This window comes from Ursus maritimus, unplaced genomic scaffold (genome assembly GCF_017311325.1).
Source record: "Ursus maritimus isolate PB19 unplaced genomic scaffold, ASM1731132v1 scaffold_20, whole genome shotgun sequence".
Taxonomy (NCBI): Eukaryota; Metazoa; Chordata; class Mammalia; order Carnivora; family Ursidae; genus Ursus; species Ursus maritimus.
Genome location: NW_024424453.1, coordinates 8,081,713 through 8,107,599, shown reverse-complemented (window position 1 = coordinate 8,107,599; position 25,887 = coordinate 8,081,713). Strand labels below are relative to the sequence as shown.

At 40.9% G+C, this 25,887-nt stretch overlaps 1 protein-coding gene across 1 annotated transcript in view; it reads right to left on the bottom strand.

Annotated features, from left to right (window-relative positions):
• The window catches only part of VEPH1 (ventricular zone expressed PH domain containing 1), a 218,885-nt gene that overhangs the window by 147,105 nt on the left and 45,893 nt on the right, over positions 1-25,887 (bottom strand). Inside the window, exons 4-5 of the mRNA XM_008706749.2 lie at positions 20,508-20,674; positions 7,787-7,996 (exon numbers count right to left, since the gene is read on the bottom strand). Coding sequence (XP_008704971.2) covers positions 7,787-7,996; positions 20,508-20,674 — 377 coding nt within the window. The remainder of the gene's footprint in view (positions 1-7,786; positions 7,997-20,507; positions 20,675-25,887) is intronic.

The following is a 25,887-nucleotide window of genomic DNA, read 5'->3' as shown; positions in this document are numbered from 1 at the left end:
AATGAACGCGTTTATCAGTTCTAGTATTTTTTTGTGGAGTTTTATGGTTTTTTTATATATAGTATCATGTCAGCTGCAATAGTAAAGTTTTACTTCTTTTTTACTAAATTGGAGTCTTTTCTTTTTCAAGATTTACTTATTTGTTTTAGAGAGGGGGAGGGGCAGAGGGAGAGAGAGAATCTCAAGCAGACTCCCCATTGATCATGGAGTCTAATGCAGGGCTTGATCTCACAATGCTGAGAACATGACCTGAGTTGAAACTAAAAGTCAAATGCTCAGCCAACTGAGCCACTGAGGCGCCCCATTTTATTTCTTTTCCTTGTCTGATTGCTGTAGCTATAACTTCCAGCACTGTGTTGAATAAGGGTGGTGGGAGAGGACATTCTTGTCTTGTTCCTGATCTTAGGGGAAAAGCTCTCAGTGTTTCACCATTGAGTATGTTTACTATGGATTTTTCATACATGGACTTTATTATGTTGAGGTACGTTTCCTCAACCTACTTGACTGAAAGTTTTTATTGTGAATGGATGTTGTAATTTGTCAAATGTTTTTTCTGCATTTATTGAAATGATCATATCGTTTTTATTCTTTGTCTTGATGATGTGATGTACCACTTTGATTGATTTATGAATACTGAACCACATTTGCATCCCAAGAATAAATCCCACTTGATGGTGGTGCATTATTATTTTTTAAATCTACTGTTGGATTCAGTTTGCTAGTATTTTGTTGAGGATTTTGCATCTATATTCAGAGATATTGGCCTGTTGTTCTCTTTCTTTGTAGTGCCTTTCTCTGGGTTTGGTACCAGGGTAATGCTGGTCTCATAAAATGAATTTGAAAGCTCTTCATTGAAAGCCACTGTTTCCTTGCTGATTTTCTGTTTGGATGATCTGTCCATTGATGTAAGTGTGGTGTTAAAGTCCCCTACTATTATTGTGTTATTATTATTTCCTTCATATTTGTTAATAGCTGCTTTATGTACTTGGGTCCTCCCAAGTAGGTTGAATATTTATAATTGTTACATCTTCTTGTTGGAATGTTCCATTTATGATTTTACAGCATCTTTCTTCATCTTTTGTTATAATCTTTGTCTTAAGGTCTATTTTTTCCGATATAAGTATTGCTACCCTGGCTTTTTTAAAAAAGTCCATTTGCATGACAAATGTTTTTCCATCCCTTCACTTTCAATCTGCTTGTGTCTCTAGTTCTGAAATGAGTCTCCTGTAGGCACATACAGATGGGTCTTGCTTTTTTAATACATTCCATCGCCCTAAGTCTTTTGATTGGAGTGTTTAGTCCATTTATACTCCAAGTAATTATTGATAAGTATGTTTTTACTGCCATTTTGTTACTCGCTTTGTGGTCGTTTTTGTAGTTCTTCTCTGTTCCTTTCTTCTCTTGCTCTCTTCTCTCATGATTTGCTGGCTTCCTTTAGTGATATATTTGGGTTCCTTGCTCTTTATTTTTTGCATATCTATTACTGGTTTTTTATTTGAGGTTACCAGTATGTTTGTATATAACATCTTCTGCATGTAGCAGTCCTATATTAACTTGATGGTCATTTAAGTTTGAACTCATTCTTTACTCCCCTCCCCCTCTCCAACATTTTAGGTATCCAGTATCATACTGTACATTCTTTTATTTTGTGAATCCCTTGACTGATTTTTATAGATATACTTAATTTTATTGCTTTTGTATTTTCTACTTTTCTTACTCTTGCTTATGGTCTTTCCTTTCCACTCAAAGAGTGCATTTTAACATTTCCGTAGGGCTGGTTTAGTAGTCATGAATTCCTTTAACCTTGTTTATCTGGGAAACTCTTTATCTCTTCCTCTATTCTAAATGATAGACTTGCTGAATAAAGTACTCTTGGCTGCATATTTTTCCCCTTCAGCACTTTGAATATATCATGCCACTCTCTCCTGGCCTGCAGAGTTTCTGCTAAAAAATCTGTTGATAGCTTTATGGGGTTTCCCTTTATGTAACTGTTTTATCTTCTCTTGTTACTTTTAAGATTTTCTCTTTATAACTACTTTTTTTTTAACCATTTTAATTAGTTACTATGTGTCTTGCTGTGGGTGTCCTTGGGTTGATTTTTGTTAGGGGCTCTCTGTGCTTCTTGGATCTGGATTCTGTTCTCTAGATTCAGGAAGTTGTCAGCTATTATTTTCTCAAATAAGTATTCTGCCCTTTTTTCTCTCTCTTCTCCTTCTGGGATCTTTATAATGTGACTGTTATTATGCCTGATGCTGACACTGAGTTCCCTAAGTCTATTTTCATTCTGTATTATTTTTTTCTCTCTCCTGTTCAGCTTGATTGCTTTCCATTACTCTGTCCTCCAGGTTGCTGATCCACTCCTCTGCTTCTTCTAGTTTACTATTTATTTCCTCTTGTATTTTTAAAAATTTCAGTTATTGAGTACTTCATCTGTGATTGGTTCTTTTTTATGTATTGTATCTCTCTGTTAAGCATCTCAGTGAGGTCCTCCACTCTTTTCTCAAGTCCAATGAGTATTGTTATGACCATTACTTTAAATTCTTTCTCATGCATATTGCTTATCTCTGTTTCATTTAGCTCTCTTGCTGTGATTTTGTCCTGTTCTTTCATTTGAGACATATTCCTCTGTCTCTTCATTTTGTCTAACTCTTTGCGTCTGCTTCTGTGTGTTAGGAAAGTCACCGAGGTCTCATATTCTTGGAAGTAGTGGCCTTATGAAGAAGAGGTTCTGTAGTGCACTGCACTGCACTGTCCCCTGTTCACCAGAATCTGGTGCTTGAGGTGCGTCACCTGTATGTGCCGTGTGTGCCTTACTGTTGTGCCTGTGCCACCTTTGCCTTCAGTCCAGTGATCTGCAATGGCTCTCTTTCCCTGTTGTTGGCAGCGTTTGGTCCCTGTGTGGTTATTGGGCCAGGCTGGGGTCGCCTTGGGCTTGGGTTGAGTCAGACCAAGCGTTTGTGGTGGCACCAAACTGCTAGGCACTTTGGGGATGGTTTCTTAGGAGCTGCTATTGTCTCCTAAGGTCTCCTATGCCGTCTTCTCATTGGACAAAGACAAAAGGACCTGTGCGTTTTTGCCAATGTGAGGACACATTTAATATAGTTGTGTTTCTTATTTGTGCACCTGCTTTAACCGAGCATCTTACATAAGTGGGGTGAATCCTGGTATGATGGAGACCATTTGTGTCCTTTACTTGATAGTGCCAAGAAAGGTGCACCTCGGGGACAATAATGCATCAGTTGCCCCAGAGGCATGTTTCTCTGGCCTATGGTCCTTCCTTTTTATTCTACATCCAGTAGATGAGTTTTTATGTCAGCATAAACCTTAAAATGGCTCTACTGCCTCCTATCGTGACACAAGCACCATACAGCTACTGAGTATGATTTTGTTTAAATTTGGGTGAAAAAAAAAAAAAGATCCCTGAGGTAATTTGGGAGATAAAGAGAATAAGGATCTATAGGGTTTTAGTTTTTGGTTTATATACACAACTCTCCTCTGCTATGTGCAGTGCAGATGGAAACACTGTGACACTGCTCTCAAGCTGCTGAAAGCAGTGTGCCCACCCACATGGGCCCTGATATGAAAGACAGGTACATCCAGTCTGGTTCCCTGTAGCCAGGCCTTGTAGTTCTCACACCTGGCCTCATGCAAACACAGAAGTTGAGGCATAAGTTGATTAATAACTCATGCAATTGATTCCAGGCTGGCTCTACTCCAAGGTTATCCCTGGTCTGATGACTGCATACTCTCAGGAGACTTGCTTTTTCCTCTTAAGGATCTAACAATTCGGTTTTCTGGAGGCCAGGCAACAAGGGAGGAATGGAACCCTAGGCTCCAATTAGTCACACATTGTGCATTTTAATAGTTGGAGTGAGATTCTCAAAGTTGGATTGGCTTTTCTGGATTTCTAAAATCATGTAAATCCTAGCAATGCCATCATCTGATACTTGAAAACCCTGACTACATCCAAAAACCCTACTTTGGTGCAAAGAGAAAAATTTCTAAATGAAGTTAATTTTTAGACAGGACAGGATGAGAGAGGATGCTAGGGCCTGAGGTCAGTAGGGTCCCATGGCTGTCTTATAATTAACACCCTAACTATTTCCATGTCTCATATAGTTCCATGTCTCTTTGTCTCACCATAGACCAAGTTCTTCACACAGAAAATGGTGTGTTTTTTTCAGGGCAAAGTTCCTGCTGCTCTCTCTGTACTGCAATTCCCTCCTCCGTAGGTGTCCAGGACCCTAACTTCTGCCCTCCGGCCCACCTGGCAACGTACTTCAGTAACTTCATGTTTCCTTTTAGAATGAGGCTGGGTAGAAATACACGATAGATAGATAGATAGATAGATAGATAGATAGATAGATAGATAGATAGATCTTCCCTGCTGGTTTTGATCTTTGGGAAATGGTTCCAAAAGATATTTAGAAAGTTGAACAAGTTCACTCAAATGAACCCATCAAGAGCTGCTTAGACTACTACACTTATTCTTCGGACATCTGAACTTTATCATTCTTTAAAGCTAAAAGAAATTCACTCTTTCCTTCTTTCCTTCCTTCCTTCCTTCCTTCCTTCCTTCCTTCCTTCCTTCCTTCTAAAGATTTTATTTATTTATTTGACAGAGAGAGCAAGAGAGCACAACCAGGGGGAGTAGTAGAAGAAGAGGGAGAAGCAGGCTCCCTGCTGGAGCCCAATGCGGGACTCGATCCCAGGACTGTGGGATCATGACCTGAGCCAAAGGCAGATGCTTAACCATCTGAACCACCCAGGCACCCTAAAGAAAGACTTTCTAATGGTGATATTTTAGGTGTTAGAAAAAAATAAGAAGAGCATTATTTCTCAGGAAAGAAGCCTGACTGACGTTTATAGGTGATTTGGTCAGGCTGATCTTAAATGAAATAGAATAATGAAATCAAGACTATCAGAGCAGAAGGGAGGTAAACCTGTGCAAGGATGCTATTTTTGAGGAGAGAAAACAGACCCAGAGAAATGAAATGACTTAACAAGCTGCAACAGAGGCATTCTTTGCCTTCCATCATTACTTCTGCCCTTCTCTCTTGCTATGTAAGCAGCTGAATCCAGACTACATGTTCTAGCCTCCCTTGCAGCTAGGTATGGTCATACACAGCTTTGTTCTATGTAGCCAATGGGATATGAATAGTAGGTTGTGTTTCGACTATCTGAAGAGTTCTTTCCTTTCACCTTCCTGCTGGTTGAAATACTGACTTGATGGGTAGAGATAAGTAACCACCTTGGACTGTGAAACAGAACTTATGTGTTCTCTGGTGTGCTCAAGGATGGGTCTCTGGGTCTCTGAAACATGGATTTCTAGACTGATTGCTTTCTAGACTTCTTTATGTGTGAGAGAAATAAATGACTGTCCTTGTTTAAGCCACTATTGTGTTGAATTTTTGTATTACTCTCAACTCTACCTAACCTAAACTGCTGTATCAGTAGTCTGGAAAAGTTTTAATTGATTGACATGGCTTGATGGAGGAAGGCAGAAAGAGTGATGGACAAGACCCGATTCTAAGTCTAAGATAGAAAATGCTTTAAATACTTTACATAAGGGATCTCAAATACCGATCCACTAATAGCTGCATCAGAATTACCTGGCACAGGGTCCCACAAATCCAGATTCTGGGGTCCCTTTCCTGGAGATTCTGATTTAGTAGATTTTCTTTCTTTTTTTAAATTTTTTTATTATATTATGTTAGTCACCATACTGTACATCATTAGTTTTTGATGTAGTGTTCAATGATTCATTGTTTGCGTATAACACCCAGTGCTCCATGCAATACATGCCCTCCTTAATACCCATCACCGGCCTAGCCCATTCCCCCACCCCCTCCCCTCTGAAGCCCTCAGTTGGTTTCCCAGAGTCCATAGTCTCTCATGGTTCATTTAGTAGATTTTCTATGAGTCTCATACACTCTACATTATTTAAAAAGCTCCTCATGTAATCCTAATATCCAGGTACATTTGGAAGGTATTTGATCTAGAATTGTTCTTTGCTGGGATGGTGAGTCAGAACCACCAGAAAAAATTTTTCTCCCCCAAACACAGATGCCTTCATGGACACATGAGAATGCGAGATTGGGGGGAGGGGGAGGGACAAATATTTTGATATCCTGAATTCTGAAATAAGTGATTCCTCAGGCTCTTCGGATCCCCTCTCCATTCTCTGCACCCACCCAGAGTCACACAAATGTCACCCTAACAGGCCACTCTCTGTCAGGTTAGCCTTAGTTCAGGTGAACCTACAGTGACATAATTGTATGTAGCTAGTGTGGGTTTTTTTCTTTTTTTTTTAACAGATTACATTTTCTATGGGAAGTTTATTCACTTCCAGTGTGCATTACAACACATTAGTGAATCATAAGTGTATTTGTGATGAAAAAAAACTACCACTGAAGTGCAGGAAGAGTTTTAAAGATTCCAGGGCCTCACACAACAGAGGCTGGATTTTTGGTACCTACAAAAATCTGCAAGGTCATCAGATTCAGTCAAACAGCTGTCAGCTGAAGTTGTTCTAAAAGCACTCGGGCACACCAGCAGGTTCTCCCGGCAGCAAAGGTGACAGGCACAGCAAAGTGTTACCAGAAGGCGGATCGTGGCAGGCGTGAGACGTTCCCAACAGCAGTGGATAGAACGGGATTATGTTAAGCAGCATGTCCACACCAAAGTAATCCTTTTACAAGATCCCCCCCCCCCCTCATGTTGACAGTTACAGGCTGCTAGGCAGCTCCGCTCTCCCACCTTCTTCTGGGAAGCTAGAGAAAGGCCCTCCTCCGGAGGGAAGCCTCCCATTCACCAGACCATCTGCAAATCTAGCAGAAATAAAATAAAACAGAACCAAAGATCCATTCTAAGACAAACTTTGAAAAGAGTGCCAAGGATAACAAAGATCTAACTCCAGCTGGGTCACCTACTAACACCGTCTCAGTCTGGGTAAGTCACTCAACTTTTCTAGTTTTTAGAATCAAGGGGTTGAACTTGACAAACAGTGAACTCCCTTTTAAGAGTTGTACAATTTTATACTTATCTTATAGGAAACTGTATTATATGTTAAGTGGACAAAAGTAAAAGCTCCCTTCTATCAACTATGTATTTGCTTTTATTTTAAAAAGATAAAAATCCTAAATCCCAATGTAAAATCATCAGACAGATTATGCATGTATGCACACCCTTTAGAACCTGAATTTCTGGAAATGGTTTCTTGGTCGCCTAATCCCCACAAACTGATGGCATCCTGTTGTTCCTGCCAAAAGATTCTATTGTTCCAATATTTAGGCTAGGCCTTTTAAACATGCACAAACATTTATTTCACTCTTCCAAGTAACACCATCCAGAGGGCTCAAAAAATACTGAATCCAGGCGTTTATTGAGAGCATAGTTATGGGATCTTATTAATAGGTTCATCTGAGACCTAACTCTATGCTTCCTGATGGTTTCCTCAGTTGAGCAGAACTGCAAGCAGAAATGAAACGAAACACTTTCATTGGTTATCACTATCACAAAGTGGTCTTGAATCTGTCGTAGTGTTCCCACCATTTTAATCCTTCCCCTTCCTCAAGTGACACTCCAGCAAAGAGACCCTTACTTCCTGAAACCTTCCACCTAGCCCTGCTATAATGCACCCTTGATCCAAAGGCCACTGTCCAAGGTTTTAAAAGAGAAATGGGAACTCTCAGAAGTTCTGGGACAAAGTTGGAGGTCAGAGAGTCCCAATGGATGAAGCGCCAATGGGATTTAGGGAAACAGAGAGAAAAAAAGCTGAACTTACTTCATCCACGTGCCCCACAGCTCCATAGATTCTCGCCATTTGTCCGATGAGGTAGGGGAATCTCTCACCAATCTCTTTCAGCATTGGAAGAAAACTGCTCAAAGCCACAGGTTCATAGCCTGCTATCTCTATGAGGATGTTTAGGATGACATCATTATAGGCTGAGTCTTTCAAATGCCTGATTAGGAAAGGAATACACTTCTGAGCCACCTACAAAAAGAAAAGAGAGGAGAAGAGAAGAAAGAGAAACAAGGAGGAAAATTAATTAAATCAGAATCAATCTAATATATTTTGCATGAAATCTAAAGTCAACACATTCTGGGATTATTGCCCTTGTTGGAACTCAAGCATATCCCCTAAGTCTGGAATTTAAAATTTATAATAAAGTTTCAGAGGATTCAGTTTCTTTTCATCCGTGCTCTGCTATTGAAGAGTAAAGTTTATAAAAATGTTTAGATACTGCTATTCATAAATCAAGTTTTGAAGTNNNGAGAGCTATAATTTAAAGGGCAATATGATATAAGTATGTCAAAATTCTTGATGACTTTAATGAAAGCCTTCAAGTCAGAGAAGTATGCCTTGAAAATATTTAATAATAAAAATAAGAAAGCAGGAAAGAGCTTGCACATTTTCTTCAATTTTCCATTTTGATCACAAAAATGTACTAAGATAAAAAAGAGTACCAAAGTAAAATAATTTCTACCATATTCCTTACACCCTAATGTTGCTTTCTTGACTTGGAATGCTTTCGCGAACATAAAGATGCAATAATTCATATTAAAGAAAATGTGACCTTTTGTGGAATAAAGTCACTATGTTAATACACAGACATGTTGCACGTTGACAATTTAATGAATTGTTTTGTCTGCTAAGATAAAATAATTAGGAAGGGTGACCCACGGAAAACTGAACAGTAAAGTAAAAACAATTTGCCCATCCACCTTTCTACTATGCTGATTTCTTTTGTTCGATGTTGGTTTGCTCTTTTGGTTTGTTACTTTTTTGGTAAGGTCGACTTGAAATGTCGCTTCCAGTAGTAAAACAGAATCTGATACTCAGCTCGACCTGCTAAATTTATAATCCACCCCCTGCCAAAAACCTACTTCTCCCACTTCCCTCTCTAGCCTCAAGTATCTCTTTTCTCCACAAATGGCACCATAATCCGCCGGCTACTCGAGCCAGAAACCTGGGAGTCACTCTTGACTGCTCTTCTCCCTTTGCAGCAGCCTCATCCGAGCAAGCACCAAGCCCTTTTGATTCCGCCCCCAAGTACCCCGCAGATCTCTCTACTTCCCTTTGTTTTCATTCACTTCTCCACTCACTCATTCACAAATATTTATTGAATCCTCCCTATTTGCAAGGGAGTGTTCTAGGTGCCAGTGTTACAGCTGCTAATAAGTCTGACAGGTCCCTGCCTTTGTGGAACACTTCACTGTCTAGTAAAGGAGACATTCAGTGAAACCATTAATTACAAAGGAAATGCATCATCATAAATTCTAATAGGTGCCATACAGGGGAAATACAAGGTGCTGTGAGAGACTGTCCTGGGGCCCTAATTTAGGCTGGGGTCAAGGATGTACTCTCAGCAGGCACATCTAAGCGGAGACCACTGATCCCATCATCCTGAACTTGCGTTATTCCAACAGCTTTCTAACTATTCTCTCTGCCTTCAGTCTTGTTCATCCAATCCCTTTTCTGCTTTGTGGCCACCATGGTGACCCTTCTCCTGCTTAACATACTTCACTAATTTGCCATTGCTCTCCAAATAGAGGCTTAACATACCTCTTCTGAACTGACTCCTATCCATCTTTCTAGACTTATCTTACCTATTCTACCCTCCCCCCATCTAGACCCTGTCACATATCATACTTCAACCATGTTGATTTTTTTAAAAAATTTTTCTTGACCTGGTAAGTTTTCTCTTGCATCTAGTATTTTACTCACGTGATCCACTCTGCCTATAATTCTTATTGCCCCTATTTTGCTGGACACTCCTCATTCTCGAGGCCTCGGATTAGCTGCTGTTTCCTTTAACAGCCTTTTTCCACTCCCTTCTCTTCCCACTCAGTCCAGTGTCCTGGCTGAAGCCCCTATCATACCCTAAATGGCTCCCAGCAAACCCTTCTGATGCTTTCTTCATATTGCTGGTCTAGATGTCTGTTCTGCGGGCTGGATTAAAAACTTTACAAGGTCAAGACTCAATTCTAATTTGTACTCTATTGTATACCCAAAGCCTAGCACAGAGCCTGGCCAGAAAATGAGTCAATAAATATTTGAAGAACAATAAAGGAAGACAAGTCTAAATAATTGTATAGGGTAGCATTTGAATAACCTCCACACGCCACCCCACAGTGCTGAATAGTTGTACAGAATGTTTAGACATACATATTGTCACATATCATATACAACATAACAGGGACATAAAAAAGACATTTTCAGATGACTAAAATTATCCTACATATAAATTTAAACTTGATATTCCTATCCAGTACTTGTGACGGAAGGGCCAGGGCTAGTTTCTGGTATGTGGCACGTATGAATAGACAGCTCCATAAATGCTGCCTGTGCATTTGGGAGCGGTTGTATGTCCTTCAGGAGAAACCACCAGAGTTCCCTGGCAAATAAGGCAGACGTGTCAGCCAGCTGCTCTGGGTCAGGGCAGCACACCTAACCTGAGCCTTTTAGGAATGGAAAATGCTTACACACTTCCTGCCCCATTCTATAAAATTCCATTTCCTAGTCCTCACTCTTCATGTCCTATTCCTGGAACATGAAGGTCTCTGTGACATGTGCTTCCAGTCTTGCCAATTTATTTCAACTCCAGCCATACATCCCAAGCCATGCAAGAGAATACTGTATCCACTGTCCCATAAAGGAAAAGACAAAAGAAAAAACAAGCCAGCTGGCTGGCTAAAGGCTAATGCATATGCTTTGGCAGAGCTGAATCCATAGAAGCAAAGAGAAGAGAAGCCTTGAACAGTGTAAACAAAGTGATTTTGCCAATTAAAAAAACTTGATTATTTTGCGACTTCCTCATAGCCCAAAGCTTATTATGATGGTGATAGAAAGGACAGATATTTCTTGAAGTGTATCATGCACATGAAAGGCAAGTGGTGCTTTGGACTTTAGATAGATTATTCTTGGATAAGAAGGAATTTTATTTTCTAAACACAGGCTGCTCTCTTCCATGCTGCTTCATTGGGAGCTGCTTCATGTCTCAGAGAAATCCTTGCCATCACTGAGGGCAGAGTAGCCACTCAGGCGGCATCCATGGCTGGCAGAGACCAAGTGGACATGGCTTTTGTTCAGGCCATAAGCCTCACGGCACAGACCTCTGAAAGAACTTCCCAACTGGCCTCCTGGCCTCAAGTGTCTCTTCCTTCGATTCTGCTGTCACTGTCCTAAAACCCCATATAATCATGTCAAGACTTCAAAGATTTCTCATGGCCTACAGCTGGAATCCCAATGCCATGGCATTCACGGACGGGCATATCTGCTGCCTCTTCCACCATGAACTCTGACCCAGGGACATGCCACAGGTCACCCACAGTGGTTTGAACACAGAGAGAACACTCATGCTTTCAAAGCCCATTTCAAGTAGTTCTACTTCTAGGAAGGCTTCCCCATAGCTCACTCTAACACACGCAGAACCAGGGGCTAGAGGACAAATAAAGGTCGCCACACCACACGCTCAAATACTCAGCAGCTACTCCTCTACCTGACGCAAATACCTTTATAACAATCTAGGAGGCCTGATTTGAATTTGGAATTTTTGGCCTGTGTAGAGGGAACAGAGAGAAATGACCCCCAGACTCCATTTCTTGCCCTTCTCTTTCTACCCCTGGATTTGCCCAGCGAGGAGTCTCGTATGCATGTATGTGAATACCCCAGCCCACATATGCAAGCTCATCCGGGACACCCCGCAGGCCTGCGGGGTCGTGCTGTCAGCATGGCCTGACCCTGGGAGAACAGATCCAGGGACCAGGCCTGTTGAAGCCCTGGAAGCAGGAAGGAGATACATAGGAGAAGAATTTCAAGGTCCCAGTTACCTGGTCTACATTTAGTAGGTGACGGAATGTGTGGCAACTGGGGGAACATGAGGATGGGCCAGACCAGGATCCTCTAAAGTAGCCCAGGGAAGGTACCTATCTCTGGCTTCTCCGTTTCTTCCAGAGCAGAATTAATCACTGCCTTTTTTGTGCCCCCAGAGCAGTCGGCTGCCAGCTTTAGCATCATGTCATTGACCTGCAGTTTTGTCGATACATCTCATCACCCCAGGCCACGGGGACCTTCAGGGTAGGGCTGTCTGAACACATAGGACCACGACTTAACTGGCAGCAAATAACACTTCAGTTCTCATGCACAGAATAAACGGTAGAGCTATTGTGTGTGTGCACATGTGTGTACGTGTGTGGTTATGTACCCCCTCTTAAATTAGTCCTCGGGTTCAGTTTTCGCCTCTTATTAATTTAGCCAGCATTAACAATCTCTATTAATCTCCAAAACTCTGTAATAAATGTCACTCTTCATTTGCTAATTACTCCCACCATACTGACAAAATATATATTCTGAAAACCATGGTTCTGCTCCAAAGACCATTGTACAACAGTCTATATATTCCATCACTCCATCTCCTTAATGTTCTGCAAATGGCTTCTTATTTTAAATAAATACCAAAAGTGACCTCTGAGTCTTGTCAGCCAGATGATTCTGGGTCAGGTGCTGCAGAATTAGGTATGTGAATAGGAATGCTCTAAGCTGCTGAGAGAAGATCCAAGAAAATGACTCTCTCCTCTAGGGACCAGACCACAAAAGCAGTTCCTCTGGGTTTGGACATTAATCAACAGAGGGCTGACATTGCTATTTTCTGCCACTCATCTCTGTATGATTGGGGCTAGAGGCCCAAATCTTGGGGATAATAACAGACGGGCTCTTATGTGTTACTAAATTCTGTTTCTTTTGTTGGCTAGATTACAGCATGGCTTATGGCAGCCAAGAATACAGACTTAGCCCCAAAAGGCCGCTTGGAAAATTGACCACCCAGCCTTTTCCTATAAATGGACCCTGAGGATTCTCTGGAGGTTCCAGCCTGAATCACTAGCCAGGAATTACCTCCCTCCAGCTAGGAAGCATGGTTTCCTGAAAGAGGGATACCCAGAGGGCAGTGATGGGGACCCACTTGCCTGGCCAGCCACAGCACCCCCGTCCCCGCTTCCTTTTTGCCCACTGTCTAATTAAGGGATGTGAGAGAGAGGAGGTGAATCTAGCATTCCTCTGGCTCACTGCCTGCACACCTCAGTAATCAAGTGTGAGTTCACAAAGAGCTGCGGGAGAAGCCATAGGAGGCAGGTGGAGTGCTTAACATGAAGGGGAGTGCTGATGGGGAACAAAGGTTCGAGTCATTCCCGTGCTGTAACTTCTTCCCCCATTAGGGCCCTGGCACAGGTAGGGTCCATTCGCATCACGGTGGCTGTTTCCTAAACCTTTGCTTCTTCATTCTGGGATACACATTCAGCACCCACAATACCTATGGGACTCTGCTTTCACTCTCTCCTCCTCATTCAGTCCTCCTCATTCCTACTTCTATCCAGCTCACCTTTCTGACTGTCACTGTCTACTGCGCCCTCTGGAACTCCCATCTGCTTCACAAGCCACAGCCTTACAGCCTCAATTTTTCAGGGTGTTGAGACCAAAAGATCTCAATGGTTGGAATTAGACTGGGTTGACGATGTAGCCCAGCCTTATCTGTATGACTTTAGGAAAGCTACGTAACCAGTGACAGCCCCAGATTTTCTGTAAGTGGCAGTCTTAGGGAGGGCAATGTGACTGTTATGACTGGTAGGAGACACAGACATTACCCATATGAAAATTAGAAGGCTGGCAGAGACCGAAGAGAGTGTGTAAAGCCACCTCACTGTCACTCCTTTGTACCACCACAGTTGTGAACCCTCCAAACTTGGACTTTTTTGTCTACCAAAGGAAAGGTTATTGTGGGGAATAAGTGAGACAATGTTGTAAAACACCCACACAGTGTCGGGAACTTGGCATTAATTCAACCACTATTAGTGCCCCTTATTTACCCTCCTGTGCTTCCTGTAACCAGCTGAGAACGTGACAGGAGTACCTTGGAGAGGTTCCAGACCACCACAATAACGTGAATGGCACGATAAAGAGATTCGAATGAATTCTTTGGTTTCCCAGGGCATATAAAAGTTATGTTTATACTTTACTATAGTCTATTAAATGTGCAATAGGATTATGTCTAAAAAAATGTATATACCTTAGTTAAAATACATTCTTATTAAAAAATGCTAACCATCATCTGAGCTTTCAATGAGTTGCAGTCTTTTTGCTGGCAGAGGGTCTTGTCTTCATGTCGATGGTACTGACCCATCAGGGTGATGGCTACTGAAAGCTGGGGTCCTGCGACAATTTCTTAAAATAAGACAGCAATGAAATTTGCCACATAGATTGACTCTTCCTTTCACACATGTTTTCTCTGTAGCATGCAATACTATTTGATAGCATTTTACCCAGAGTAGAACTGCTTTCAAAATTGGAGTCAATCCTCCCAAACCTTGTTGCTGCTTTATCAGGTAAGTTTATATAAAATTCTAAATCCTTCGTTGTCATTTCACAATCTTCACAGTGTCTTCACCAGGAGTAGATTCTCTTTCAAGAAACCACTTGCTTTGCTCCTCCAAAAGAAGCAAGTCTTCATATCCTAAAGTTTTATCATGAAGTTGTATTAATTCAGTCCCATCTTCAGGTTCCACTTTCAATTCTAGTTCTCATGCTATTTCTGCCATATCCGCAGTTACTTCTTCCGGTGAAGTTGTGAACCCCTCAAAGTCATCCACAAAGGTTGGACTCAATTTCTTCCAAACTCCTGTTCATGTTGATATTTTGACCTCTTCCCATGAATCATGAATGCTCTTACTGATGTCTACAATGGTAACTCTTTTCCAGAAGGCTTTCAGTTTACTTTGCCCAGATCCATCAGAGGAATCACTATCTATGGCAGCTAAAGTCTAATGAAATGTATTTCTTAAGAAATTCTTCAAAGTTCAAATCACTCATTGATTCATAGGCTGCAGAATGGATGTTGTGTTAGCAGGCATGAAAACATTAATTTTGTTGTATATCTCCATCAGAGCTCTTGGGTGACCAGGTGGATTGTCAATGAGCAGTCATATTTTGAAAGGAATCTCTCTTTCTCTCTCTCTCCCATTCTCTCTCTCTTTTTCTGAGCTGAAAGTCTCAAGAGTGGGCTTAAAATATTTAGTAAGCCATGTTGTAAACAGATGTGCTGTCAACCAGGCTTTGTTGTTCCATTTCCAGAGCACAAGCAGAGTGCATTTAGCAGAATTCTTAAGGGCTCTAGAATTTTCAAAATGGTCAGTGAGCATTGGCTTTAAAGTCACCAGCTGCATCAACCCCTAACAAAAGAGAAGCCTGTCCTGTGAAGTTTTAAAGGCAAGCATTGATTTCTTCTCTCTAGCAATGAAATTCCTAGATGGCATCTTTTTCTAAGAGAAGGCTGTTTTATTAATGCTGAAAATCTGTTGTTTGGTGTAGACACTTTCATGAATTTTCTTAGCTCGATCTTCTGCATAACTTGCTACAGCTTCAACATGAAACTTTTCTTCTGCAGCTTCCTCACCTCTCTCAGTTTTTGAAGAACTGAAGAGAGCTAGGGCCTTGGTCTGGATTAGGCTTTGGCTTAAGAAAATGTCACGGCTGGTTTGATCTTTTATCCAGACCACTTAGACTTTCTCCACAACAGCAATAAGGCTGTTTTGCTTTCTTATCACTCTTGTGTTCATTGGAACAGCACTTTTAATTTTCTTCAAGAACTTTTTCTTTATGTTTACAACTTAGCTAAGAGGCCAATATTTGGCACAAGAGGCCTAGCTTTTGACCTGTCTCAGCTTTTGACATGCCTTCCTCACTAAGCTTAATCATGTCTGGTTTTTGATTTAAAGTGAGAGAGCTGCTACTCCTCCTTTCACCTGAACACTTAGAGACTTTTCTAGGGTTCTTAGGTGGCCTAATCTCAATTGTGTTGTATCTTAGGGAATAGGGGGGCCCTGGGAGAGGGAGATAGATGGGGAATGGAGGGTCGATGGGGCAGTGAAAACACACACATTTATCTGTTAAGCTTGCATCTTATATGGGTGCAGTTTGGGGTACCCCAAAACAATTACAATAGTATCATTAAAGATCACTGATCACAGATCACCATAACAAATATAATAATAATGAAAATGTTTGAGTTATTGCAAGAATTATGAAAATATGACACAGAGACACAAAGTAAGCAAGTGCTATTGAAAAAATAGTGCCCATAGCCTTGCTTGGTGCAGGGTGGCCACAAACCTTTAATTTGTAAAAAATACAGTATCTGCAAAGTGCAATGAAGTGAAGCATAATAAAACAAGGTATGTGTGGTTACTGGTTATTTACCCAGGACAAGGACAGAGAAGAGGGATGGGGGTCAGAGTCCTGAACCTGTGTGATGGGGACAAGTTAACCTCCTGTGTGATGGGGGCAAGTTAACCTCCCAGAACATCCATTTCGAGTAGTGTAAAACAGAGAAAAGAATAACACATTGCAGAGTTATTGGTAAGAGTAAACTAAATTGGTAGGATTAGATGCTAAAAAAAAGACGTCCTTTATGAATGCAAAGTCCTCTGCAAATGGAGGCACTAATACTAACTTATCTGTGTTAAGAAATATTCATGAAGTGGGACCCCTGTGTACCAGATATTACGCAAGGCATCAGGGACACAGCAGTGAACCAGGTGGTCTTCATGTCTCCAGCATTTGCATCACAGCCAAGGTGGCCCAGAGAGAAAGAGAGACCAGTAGAGACAGATTCATTACAATGTGAAATTTGCTAGGGCAGAGATGGTGGAAAGGAAGGAGTCAGAGAAGATTCCTGGCAAGAAACTGACGTCAAAGTAATTGTCTAAGGAGCAGGAATAGTTAGCCCAGAAAGAGTGGTAGTGGTGAGGGAAGAAACATTGCACATATGTAAAAACTCGGTGCACCGAGAGAAGAGTGTCCATCTATGGGTGTTCAGGACCATATAATTGTTCAAGGTGTTGGAGTTAAAGAGACCCTATGAGAACAGACAGCAGTCAGGGGCCCAATTATAAATGTCCTCTCCTGAGTCTCTGGGCAGCCACAGAGGGGCTATAACCAGGTGTCTGATGGGATCTCTTTGAATGTCATACACGGTGCCACCCTCACTCTTGGACCCCATCTTTTTAGGTGGGGAGACCCCAAGTCTTTTCCCTCCCCCTTCCTACAAGTGAGCCTCCTGCTGGTCTCATTTACCTTTATTCCAGCCTTTAGCCCATGGGAAATAAATTGAATTAAGTTACTCTCCCTAGATCCCCCTTGAATTTTTATTGAACCTCCCTTTCCAAAAACTATGTTTTGCTCTTGCTTGCGGGCTGCAGATAAAATGGCATGCCAGCTGCCTCCTTTATGAAACCAAGTTTGGCCGTTTGGTCGCTCCTCCTTATTCTCCATATCATCTGGTCCCCAGGCTCTATCCATGGTAGGCAGAATAATGACTCCCCAAAGATGTATATACATCCTAATCCCCAGAACCCATCATGACGTTGCCTTGAGTGGCAAAAGGGACTTTGCAGGTTAAGTTAAAGGTCTTGAGATGGAGAGATAATCCTGGATTATCTAGGTGGCACTAAGGTGATTACACAGGCCCTTAGAAGAGAGGGGGAGGAGGCTCAGAGTTAGAGAAGGAGATGTGATGAGAAAAGCAGAGGTGAGAGGGAGGCAGAACAGGAACTGAACAGTGCAGGCAGCCTTCAGAAGCTGGAAAAGGGCAAGGAAACAGATTTCTCCCTTAGCGCCTCTGGAAGGAATGCAGACCTGCTGACCCATTTTGCACTTCTGATCTCAAGAACTGGAGGATAAAAAATTTGTGCTGTCATAAACCAAGTTTGTGGTCATATGTTTCAGCAGGGATGGGAAACAAATACCCCACCCCTTCTGTGCCCTTCACTCCGAGTCTCCGCTTAGGTGATCCAGTGATCCCTCAACTCTACTCCTTGCCCCAAGTCTACTACAGTTTTGCTCCAACTTTCTGTCCTTAATTTTTCCCCAGACTGATTCTTCCACTTAGGCTCTGGTGTTCATTCTCTAACTTCCTCTAGCACCTGATTCTAGCTAGTACTTTGTTCCACACCTTCAATCTCTTCATTGTTACTGGATTTTATTTTAGTTCTCCTTATTTCCTCTAAACTTCTACACTCGTGTGGTCAGTTCCTAACCGTCCCTCCGCACACAATCCATAATAGATGACCACCACTCCTTGCCCCACCCACACAAGCAGTGCCCTGGGGAGTCCCCGGTTGCCAAATCTAAGTTCGGTTCCCCTCTCCAGGCCCCTTTACTTTTCTAGATCTTGATCCTGTTGAGCCACTCTACACCCTTTGGAGACCGCAAGATCTTTTCCCTGGTTCTCCATGATCTCCAATCTCTTTGGTCTCTTCTGGTCATTTATTTATTTCTAAATTCAACACCCTTTTATTGAAATCCTACTGTGTGTGCAGCACTATGCTAGGGAGTGCATGTAAATATGCAGACATAGGTCCTATGTCCCTCAAGGAGTTTAGAGTGCACTGGGAAAGACAGTCATGCAAAAATAATGACAATATATTGCTCTAAGGGCAAAAGCAAAAATGCACACCAGGTAACATAGATGATGTCCCCAGTCCTCTGCCCAACCTCCCACCTAGCTACTCAAAGTGTGGTGTGAAGCAGTGGGAAAAGCATCACCTGAGAACTTGGAAAAAGGCAGGATCCAGAGCGCCTTCCCAAACCTACTGAATTGAAATCTCTAGGGGTAGGGCCCAAGCCTGCACTCCACTGTCCAGGACTCCCAGCCCTGTCTCCACCTCCTCAAGGCCCTTTGCCTCTCTGCTCTACCTGGACCAAAACCTACCATTCTTCAACGCCTAGCCCCGATGCCACTCCCATCGTGAATCTTCATGTCACCTATTTCTCCCTAAGGCAGATTCATTGCCCCTCCTGTTCATATCATCTGCAGAACATTTATCACCCTGTTTTATTCTGTTTGCTTTTGTGAATGTTTACTGAGTGCCATCAGATACTATGCCAAGGTCTGGGATACAGAAGAAAAGAAGAAATCATTCCTTACCACCAGGCACTTGCAGCCTATTGTGATTAATTATGCATATGACCATTCTTGCCTGCTTTTCTTTGAACGATTTGAATGTTGACTTCAAATGTTCCAATATTCACCTTAATGTTCACTGATTTTTTTAAATGGAAGGTATTGACATTATCAGGAAATGAAACAGTTGCAACCATAATTGATAAAACCTTCAGTTGACTTAATCTTCACTTGTGCACATGGTTGGGTACCTTTCATAATCCATTTCTACTTTCCCCTTCCTGGCAGTCTGGTGTCTCTCTGAGTATCCTTGAGGGTCAGCAGAAGCACCAGGGATACAGTGTGTGTCCTAAACAGAGAATATCAGGACTTTTGTTTGGATGTTGGTGGTCAGGGGGGAGGTAGAAGAAGCATGGTGCCTAGAGAGCCCCTTGGACCTGTGTGGAACCCACAAGGAGAAGCCTGCTGAAAATGGAAGGCAAAACCAGAAATCAAATCTGAGAAATAGAGAATAGGAAAACTGTTCTGTTTGTATTATTTGAATTCCTGGATCGACCATCTCATCGGAAGGTATTCTTCCCCATCCCATTAGCTAATAAATTCCTTTTATTATTTAAACCAGCATGGGTTGGGTGTTCTGTGACTGATAATCACAATCTTCCTAATTATTACAATCTTTTCTTTGATTCCAAAAAACCAGCAACTAACTTGCTATCTAGAAAATGAGCCTTTGCTCTCACTCCAGGCTAATTTCCCCACGTGCAGGTCATTTCCTCCACCCTCTCTGAGAAACCACAGATTCCTGGGACTTCATGGCCACACTCAACTTCAATTCAAGCTTTTCTGCCATTGTGACAGGTTTTACCTCTGTTCTGTTTTTAGTACTGTGCCTGTTATGGTTAATTTATGTGTCAACTTCATCGGGTCATCGAGTGCACACACGTTTGCTTGAATATTATTCTGAGTGTGTTTGTGAGAGTGTTTCCAGATGAGACTGGCATTTAAATCGCTAGAATGAGTAAGGCAGATTGCCCTCCCCAATGTGGGTGGGCCTCCTCGGAAATGCTGAGGGCCTGATTATGAGTGGTTGAGCTAGGACACTGGTCTTCTGCTGCCCTTGGACTGTGGCTTACACCATCAGCCATCTGGTTCTGAAGCTTTCAGACTTGGACCAATGCTCACACCATTGATTCTCCCGCTCCTCAGGCCTTTGGATGCAGATTGGAACTACGCCACTCGTTCTCTTGGGTCCTCAGCTTACAAATGGTGTACTGCCGCACTCCTTAGTCTCATAGTCATGTAAGCCAACTCCAATTGCTCACGATATATGTATCCTATTGGTTCTCTTTCTCTGGGGAACCATAACACAGTACCCAACCTCTGCCGTCACACCCTCACTTTCACCGTTCTAGAACAAGTGAATGAGTGCTTTCATTTAAAGATGGGTGTGTTTGGGCGCATGAGGGAGGAGACCTGCAGCACACACCTTGTTCTCATACCCAGAAACATGCCTGGTTGTGTGGACCATAGTATATGTGATATACTTTTTACCTCTGGTTGCTTTCTCTTCGCAGCTACATGCAAAAGCCGGAGAAGATGGTACTGTTCTGGTTGTTCCAGCTGAGACATCAAGGCCAGGAGTTCTGTCAGGTGTCTGTTGATTGGCTGAGGCTGCTTTTCATACACAGCAGGCAACACCCTCAATAACATGGCATTACCTGTTGAGGGAAAAATACCGGGAATGGTGAGTATTAGCTCACAAGCTGTACAGACACATTTATTGTCAGTGCAATCACCTTTGCACTTACTCATTACATAGTGTGGAGTGATGGCCAAGTCTTCTGCTAAAGAGAACACAGCATCTTATTCTGAAAAATCACTAACGCATGACTTAAACAGATTCCATAAAAGGGAATGTTTTATTTACATATTATCTAATGAAAAAGTTTTCCTGAGTAATGCACTGTGGGGAAAGAGGAAAATTTGACAGTAACCAGACCACACCCTGAAGAAGGAAACAGTTCTGATAAAGAATTCCTGACGAGAAACAACATTTGGATGCTGTTTAAATGAAAACTAAGCAGTGCCATAAGCATGAAACTGAACCAAAAAAAAAAAAAAAAAACACACAAAACCAAAAAACAAAAAAACACAGAGGAATGTATTCACGTTCCTGAGAGATATGGAGGCGTGATTTAGACAACTGACATATGGAAATACTGCCTTAGTTTTATGAATAGTTAGAAAAGTAGCAATGCAAATTTAAATCCCCAATTTCTCTACTATTTCAAGGGAAGTTTAGACTCAGCTTGTTTGTCACACATGATTTGCCTCAAAGACATGTATGGACAACTGGATTTAAAATGGCAAAATCTCAAGAAAAGATATTGCATAAGCTACAGGGACTTATCTGCAAACAACATATGGGAAACATCTGCTTAACACTTTATGGTACGGATTTTTTCTCAAAATCCTCTCAAGTACTTCAATGTCTCAGGAAAACTGGTTTCTAGGGATTTCTTGAACAAAAAAATTTTTTGTCTATTTACTTTAAATTTTGCTTTGTATATAGAAGAAAGACACAGAAGGACTCAAATAAGCCGCAGTTATTACACATATGTAGACCTTTCTCAAACAGAAGAGACCTGTCCACGTATAAAGGACAGTTAGATATGAGAATAGGACAAAAGGCTATCGTTTCAGAATATCAGTGACTAAAAATAATAGAAGCGTGATTCTGGATCAGACTGAATGTATACAGGTGATAATAAATAATGAGAACTGCTTTTCCCACATGCGGTTCATAGAATTACTCTCCAGCAGATTTCGGTCATATGCCCACTGAGTGCAAAGTATTAGAAATATTCAGGGTTTTCTTTTTAAAAAATGCCGTGCCCATCACAACACATTGCTTTATTTATTTATTTATTTATTTGTTTGTTTGTTTGTTTGTTTGTTTTCTGTCTCTTTTAATCAAGAGCTACTCCTTAAAAGATCAGGAATTTTAAATGTAATGCCCAATCTGTACAGGGTACAATAGATCCCAGAACTTAATTATGTACTGATCAACCTCTAAAAAAATTTCATGATAAATCTCACTCTCTTTGGAATTGAAGACAGGAAATTGGTGTAAGGCTTTTGGTACAACACTCTTTAAACACCCTGAGAGTCTTGAAGGGAAAAACTCCAGATTAGTCATTTCCAGCTGACTTGAATTTCGATCAAATGATGCAAAAATAAATGCGTAAAATTTTTTTCTAAGTTAGAAACTGATGAAGACACTTTGATGTAGAAACCCTATAAATTCAAGAAAGAAAAGAGAAATCCTGTAAATTCCATTTTTAAACTAATATTCATTTAAATTATGGAATATTTGAAGCCATTAGACAAATGAGGCAATAATATAAAGAATAAGGTTGTGCCCACCAGCCAGCTTTGTCAAAACAACCTTATGCCAAAATCGCTTCCTATCCCACTCATTTCCTTTTCTTCCCAAGGGCAACCACCATCCTAAAGTTGGTATTTATCATCTTCATGAATGTTTTTCCATTTTAGTTGCATGTGTCTATACCAACAAACATTTTACAGTGTTGTTTTGCATGCTTTAAAATTTTATATCAATAGTATTCATACTGTACAAATCTCTTTGCAACTTTTAATTTTTTTTATATTTAACATTGTTTTGAAGTTTTAGCTCCAAGAAGCTCTCCTTCACTTATTCTCACAGTTGTATGGCATTACATTGTATAAATAGGCAACAATTCATTCATATACTCTATGGTTGAAAGACATTACTATGACGATGATGATGTTTTTTACCAATAGTGCTGCAATTTTTATACCTATTTCTTTGTTCATAAATGGAAGATCTTCCCTAGGGTACTGCCTCTGGGCTTAATGTGCTTAGAAATCTTGGCTATCTTGTTAAACCATAGATATTGATTCAGCAGGTTCGGGGTTTGGGCTTGAGAATCTCCATTTCTAACAAGCTCTCAGGTGATGCTGATGGTCCCTGGACCACATAATTAAGTAGCAAAGCAGTGGTTATGTCCCTGGGAGTTAAGTTTCTAGATCTTCCAAAATTTCCTTGCAGTGTGATGGCATTAGTTTTCTATAGCTGCCATAAGAAATTACCAAAAACTTAGTGGCCCCAAATAACACAATTTCTTATTGTAGATTTCTATAGTTCAGAAGTCCACTGTGAGTCTCACCGGGCTAAAATCCAGGCTTTTGAAGGGCTGAGTTCCTTCTTGGAGGTTGTAGAAGGGAATTGGTTTCCTTGACTTTTCTAGTTTCTAGAGACCACCAGCATTCCTTGGAGTTCCCTTCCTCCATCTTCAAAGTCAGCAACAGAGCGAGAACCTCTCTGACTCTGCTGCCATCATCATATCTCTTCCTCTGATTCTCCCTTCTGCCTCTCTCTTCCACTTTTAAGAACCCTTGTGATTACACTGGGCCCATGTGTATCATCTAGGATTATCTCCATATTTTATGTAGCAACCTTAATTGCATTTTCAATGCAGTGAAACATAACATGCCCACAGGTTGTGGGGATGAAGACGTGAACATTTGGGGAACATTATTCTGCCTACCGTCGTGACTATAATGATCTACACACCCACGAGCAGCATGACTGTTTGCTCCATAGCTTTGCCAACATTTGGTCTTTTTTTTTTTTTTAATTATGTTCAGTTAGTCACTGTATAGTATAGCAGTACATCATTAGTTTTTGACTCATTAGTTATGTATAACACCCAGTGCACATCACAACACGTGCCCTCCTTAATACCCATCACCCTGTTATACCTTCCACCCCACTCCCCTCACCTCTGAAACCCTCAGTTTGTTTCTCAGGCTCCATAGTCTCTCATGGTTCATCTCCCTCTCTGATTTCTCCCCCTTCAGATTTTCCTCCCTTCCCCTATGGACCTCTGTGCTATTGCTTATGTTCCACATATGAGTGAAACCATATAATAATTGTCTTTCGCTGCTGGACTTACTTTACTTAGCATAATCTCCTCCAGTCCCATCCCTGTCGGTGCAAATGTTGGATATTCATCCTTTCTGATGGCTGAATAATATTCCATTGTATATATGGACCACACCTTCCTTATCCATTCGTCTGTTGAAGGGCATTTCAGCTCCTTCCACAGTTAGGCTATTGTGGACATTGCTGCTATGAACATTGGGGTACATGTGCCCCTTCTTTTCAATACATCTGTATCTTTGGGGTAAATACCTAGTAGTGCAATTGCTGGGTTGTAGGGTAGCTCTATTTTTAACATCTTGAGGAGCCTCCATACTGTTTTCCAGAGTGGCTGTACCAGCTTGCATTCCCACTAACAGTGTAAGAGTGTTCCCCTTTCTCCACAACTAATCTTTGACAAATTAGGAAAAAATATCCAATGGAAAAAAGACAGTCTCTTCAATAAATAGTGCTGGGAAAATTGGACAGCTACATATAGAAGAATGAAACTGGACCATTCCCTTACACCATACACAAAGATAAACTCAAAACGGATGAAAGATCTAAATGTGAGACAAGAATCCATCAAAACCCTAGAGGAGAACATAGGCAGTAACCTCTTCAACATTGGCCACAGTAACTTCTTTCAAGACATGTCTCCAAAGGCAAGGGAAACAAAAGCAAAAATGAACTTTTGGGACTTCATCAAGATAAAAACTTCTGCACAGCAAAGGAAATAGTCAACAAAAGAAAAAGGGAACCCATGGAATGGGAGAAGATATTTGGAAATGACACTACAGATAAAGGGCTTGTATCCAAGATCTATAAAGAACTTCTCAAACTCAACACTCAAAAAACAAATAATCCAGTCAAAAAATGGGCAGAAGATATGAACAGACACTTCTCCAAAGAAGACATACAAATGGCAAACAGACACATGAAAAAAAATGTTCAACATTGTTAGCCATAAGGGAAATACAAATCAAAACCACAGTGAGGTACCACCTTACACCAATTAGAATGGCAAAAATTAACAAAACAGGAAACAACATTTGGTCTTGACAGACATTGGTTTTTGCCCGTCTGATGGAGTGTGAGATGGTTATCTCATTTTTTTGTTGTTGTTTTCATCTGCATTTCCTTAATTGCTTGGCAACTAAACACCCTTTTAATATGCTTCCAGGTCATTTCCCCTCCCACGATTTGACCATTCTTATCCTTTGCCTATTTTCAATTGGGATGTTTGTGTTTTCTTCTTGATTTGTGGAAGTTATTTATTCCAGACACTAGTTTTTTTTTTATCACTTATAAAGTTGCAATGTCAATGTAGTTGATCTTTAAAATTTTTTTATAGTTTATAATTTTTTGTTATTCAGTTATCTTTCTATGCTAGGTTTATAAAAATTTTCTCCTAAAAGCATTATGGTTTTGTGTTTCATATTTGTCTTTAATCCATCTGGGATTTACTTTTGTACACGAGGAACGGATTTTTTTGTGTGTATATAAACAATTGTCCTAGTATTTATCAAGTTGTCAGTTGCTTCCCTTCTGATTTTTTAATACCATTTTCATGTATAAGATTTCTCATTTGTCTGGGTCTGTTTCTTGATATTTATCATACCTTTACCAATTATACATTTTGTTAATTACAATAACTTTATAATAAATCATTATATCTCATGGGACAAATTATCTTCTACTTCAAATTCCTCTTGGTTCCTTCATATAAATTTTACCATTAGTTTGTCTGCTACCTTGAAAAACTAGGTTATTTTTTCCCCCATACTGAATGTACAGACGAATTTGGGATAATTGACATCTTTGTGAAATTGAGTCTTCCCATTCAAAACATATGTCCTTCCATCTATGCAGGGTTTTAAAAATGTTTTTCAATGAAGTTTTGTGATATTAGCTCTGTCTTATACATCTCTTAATTAAATTGATTCCTAGGTATCTCATTTTCAT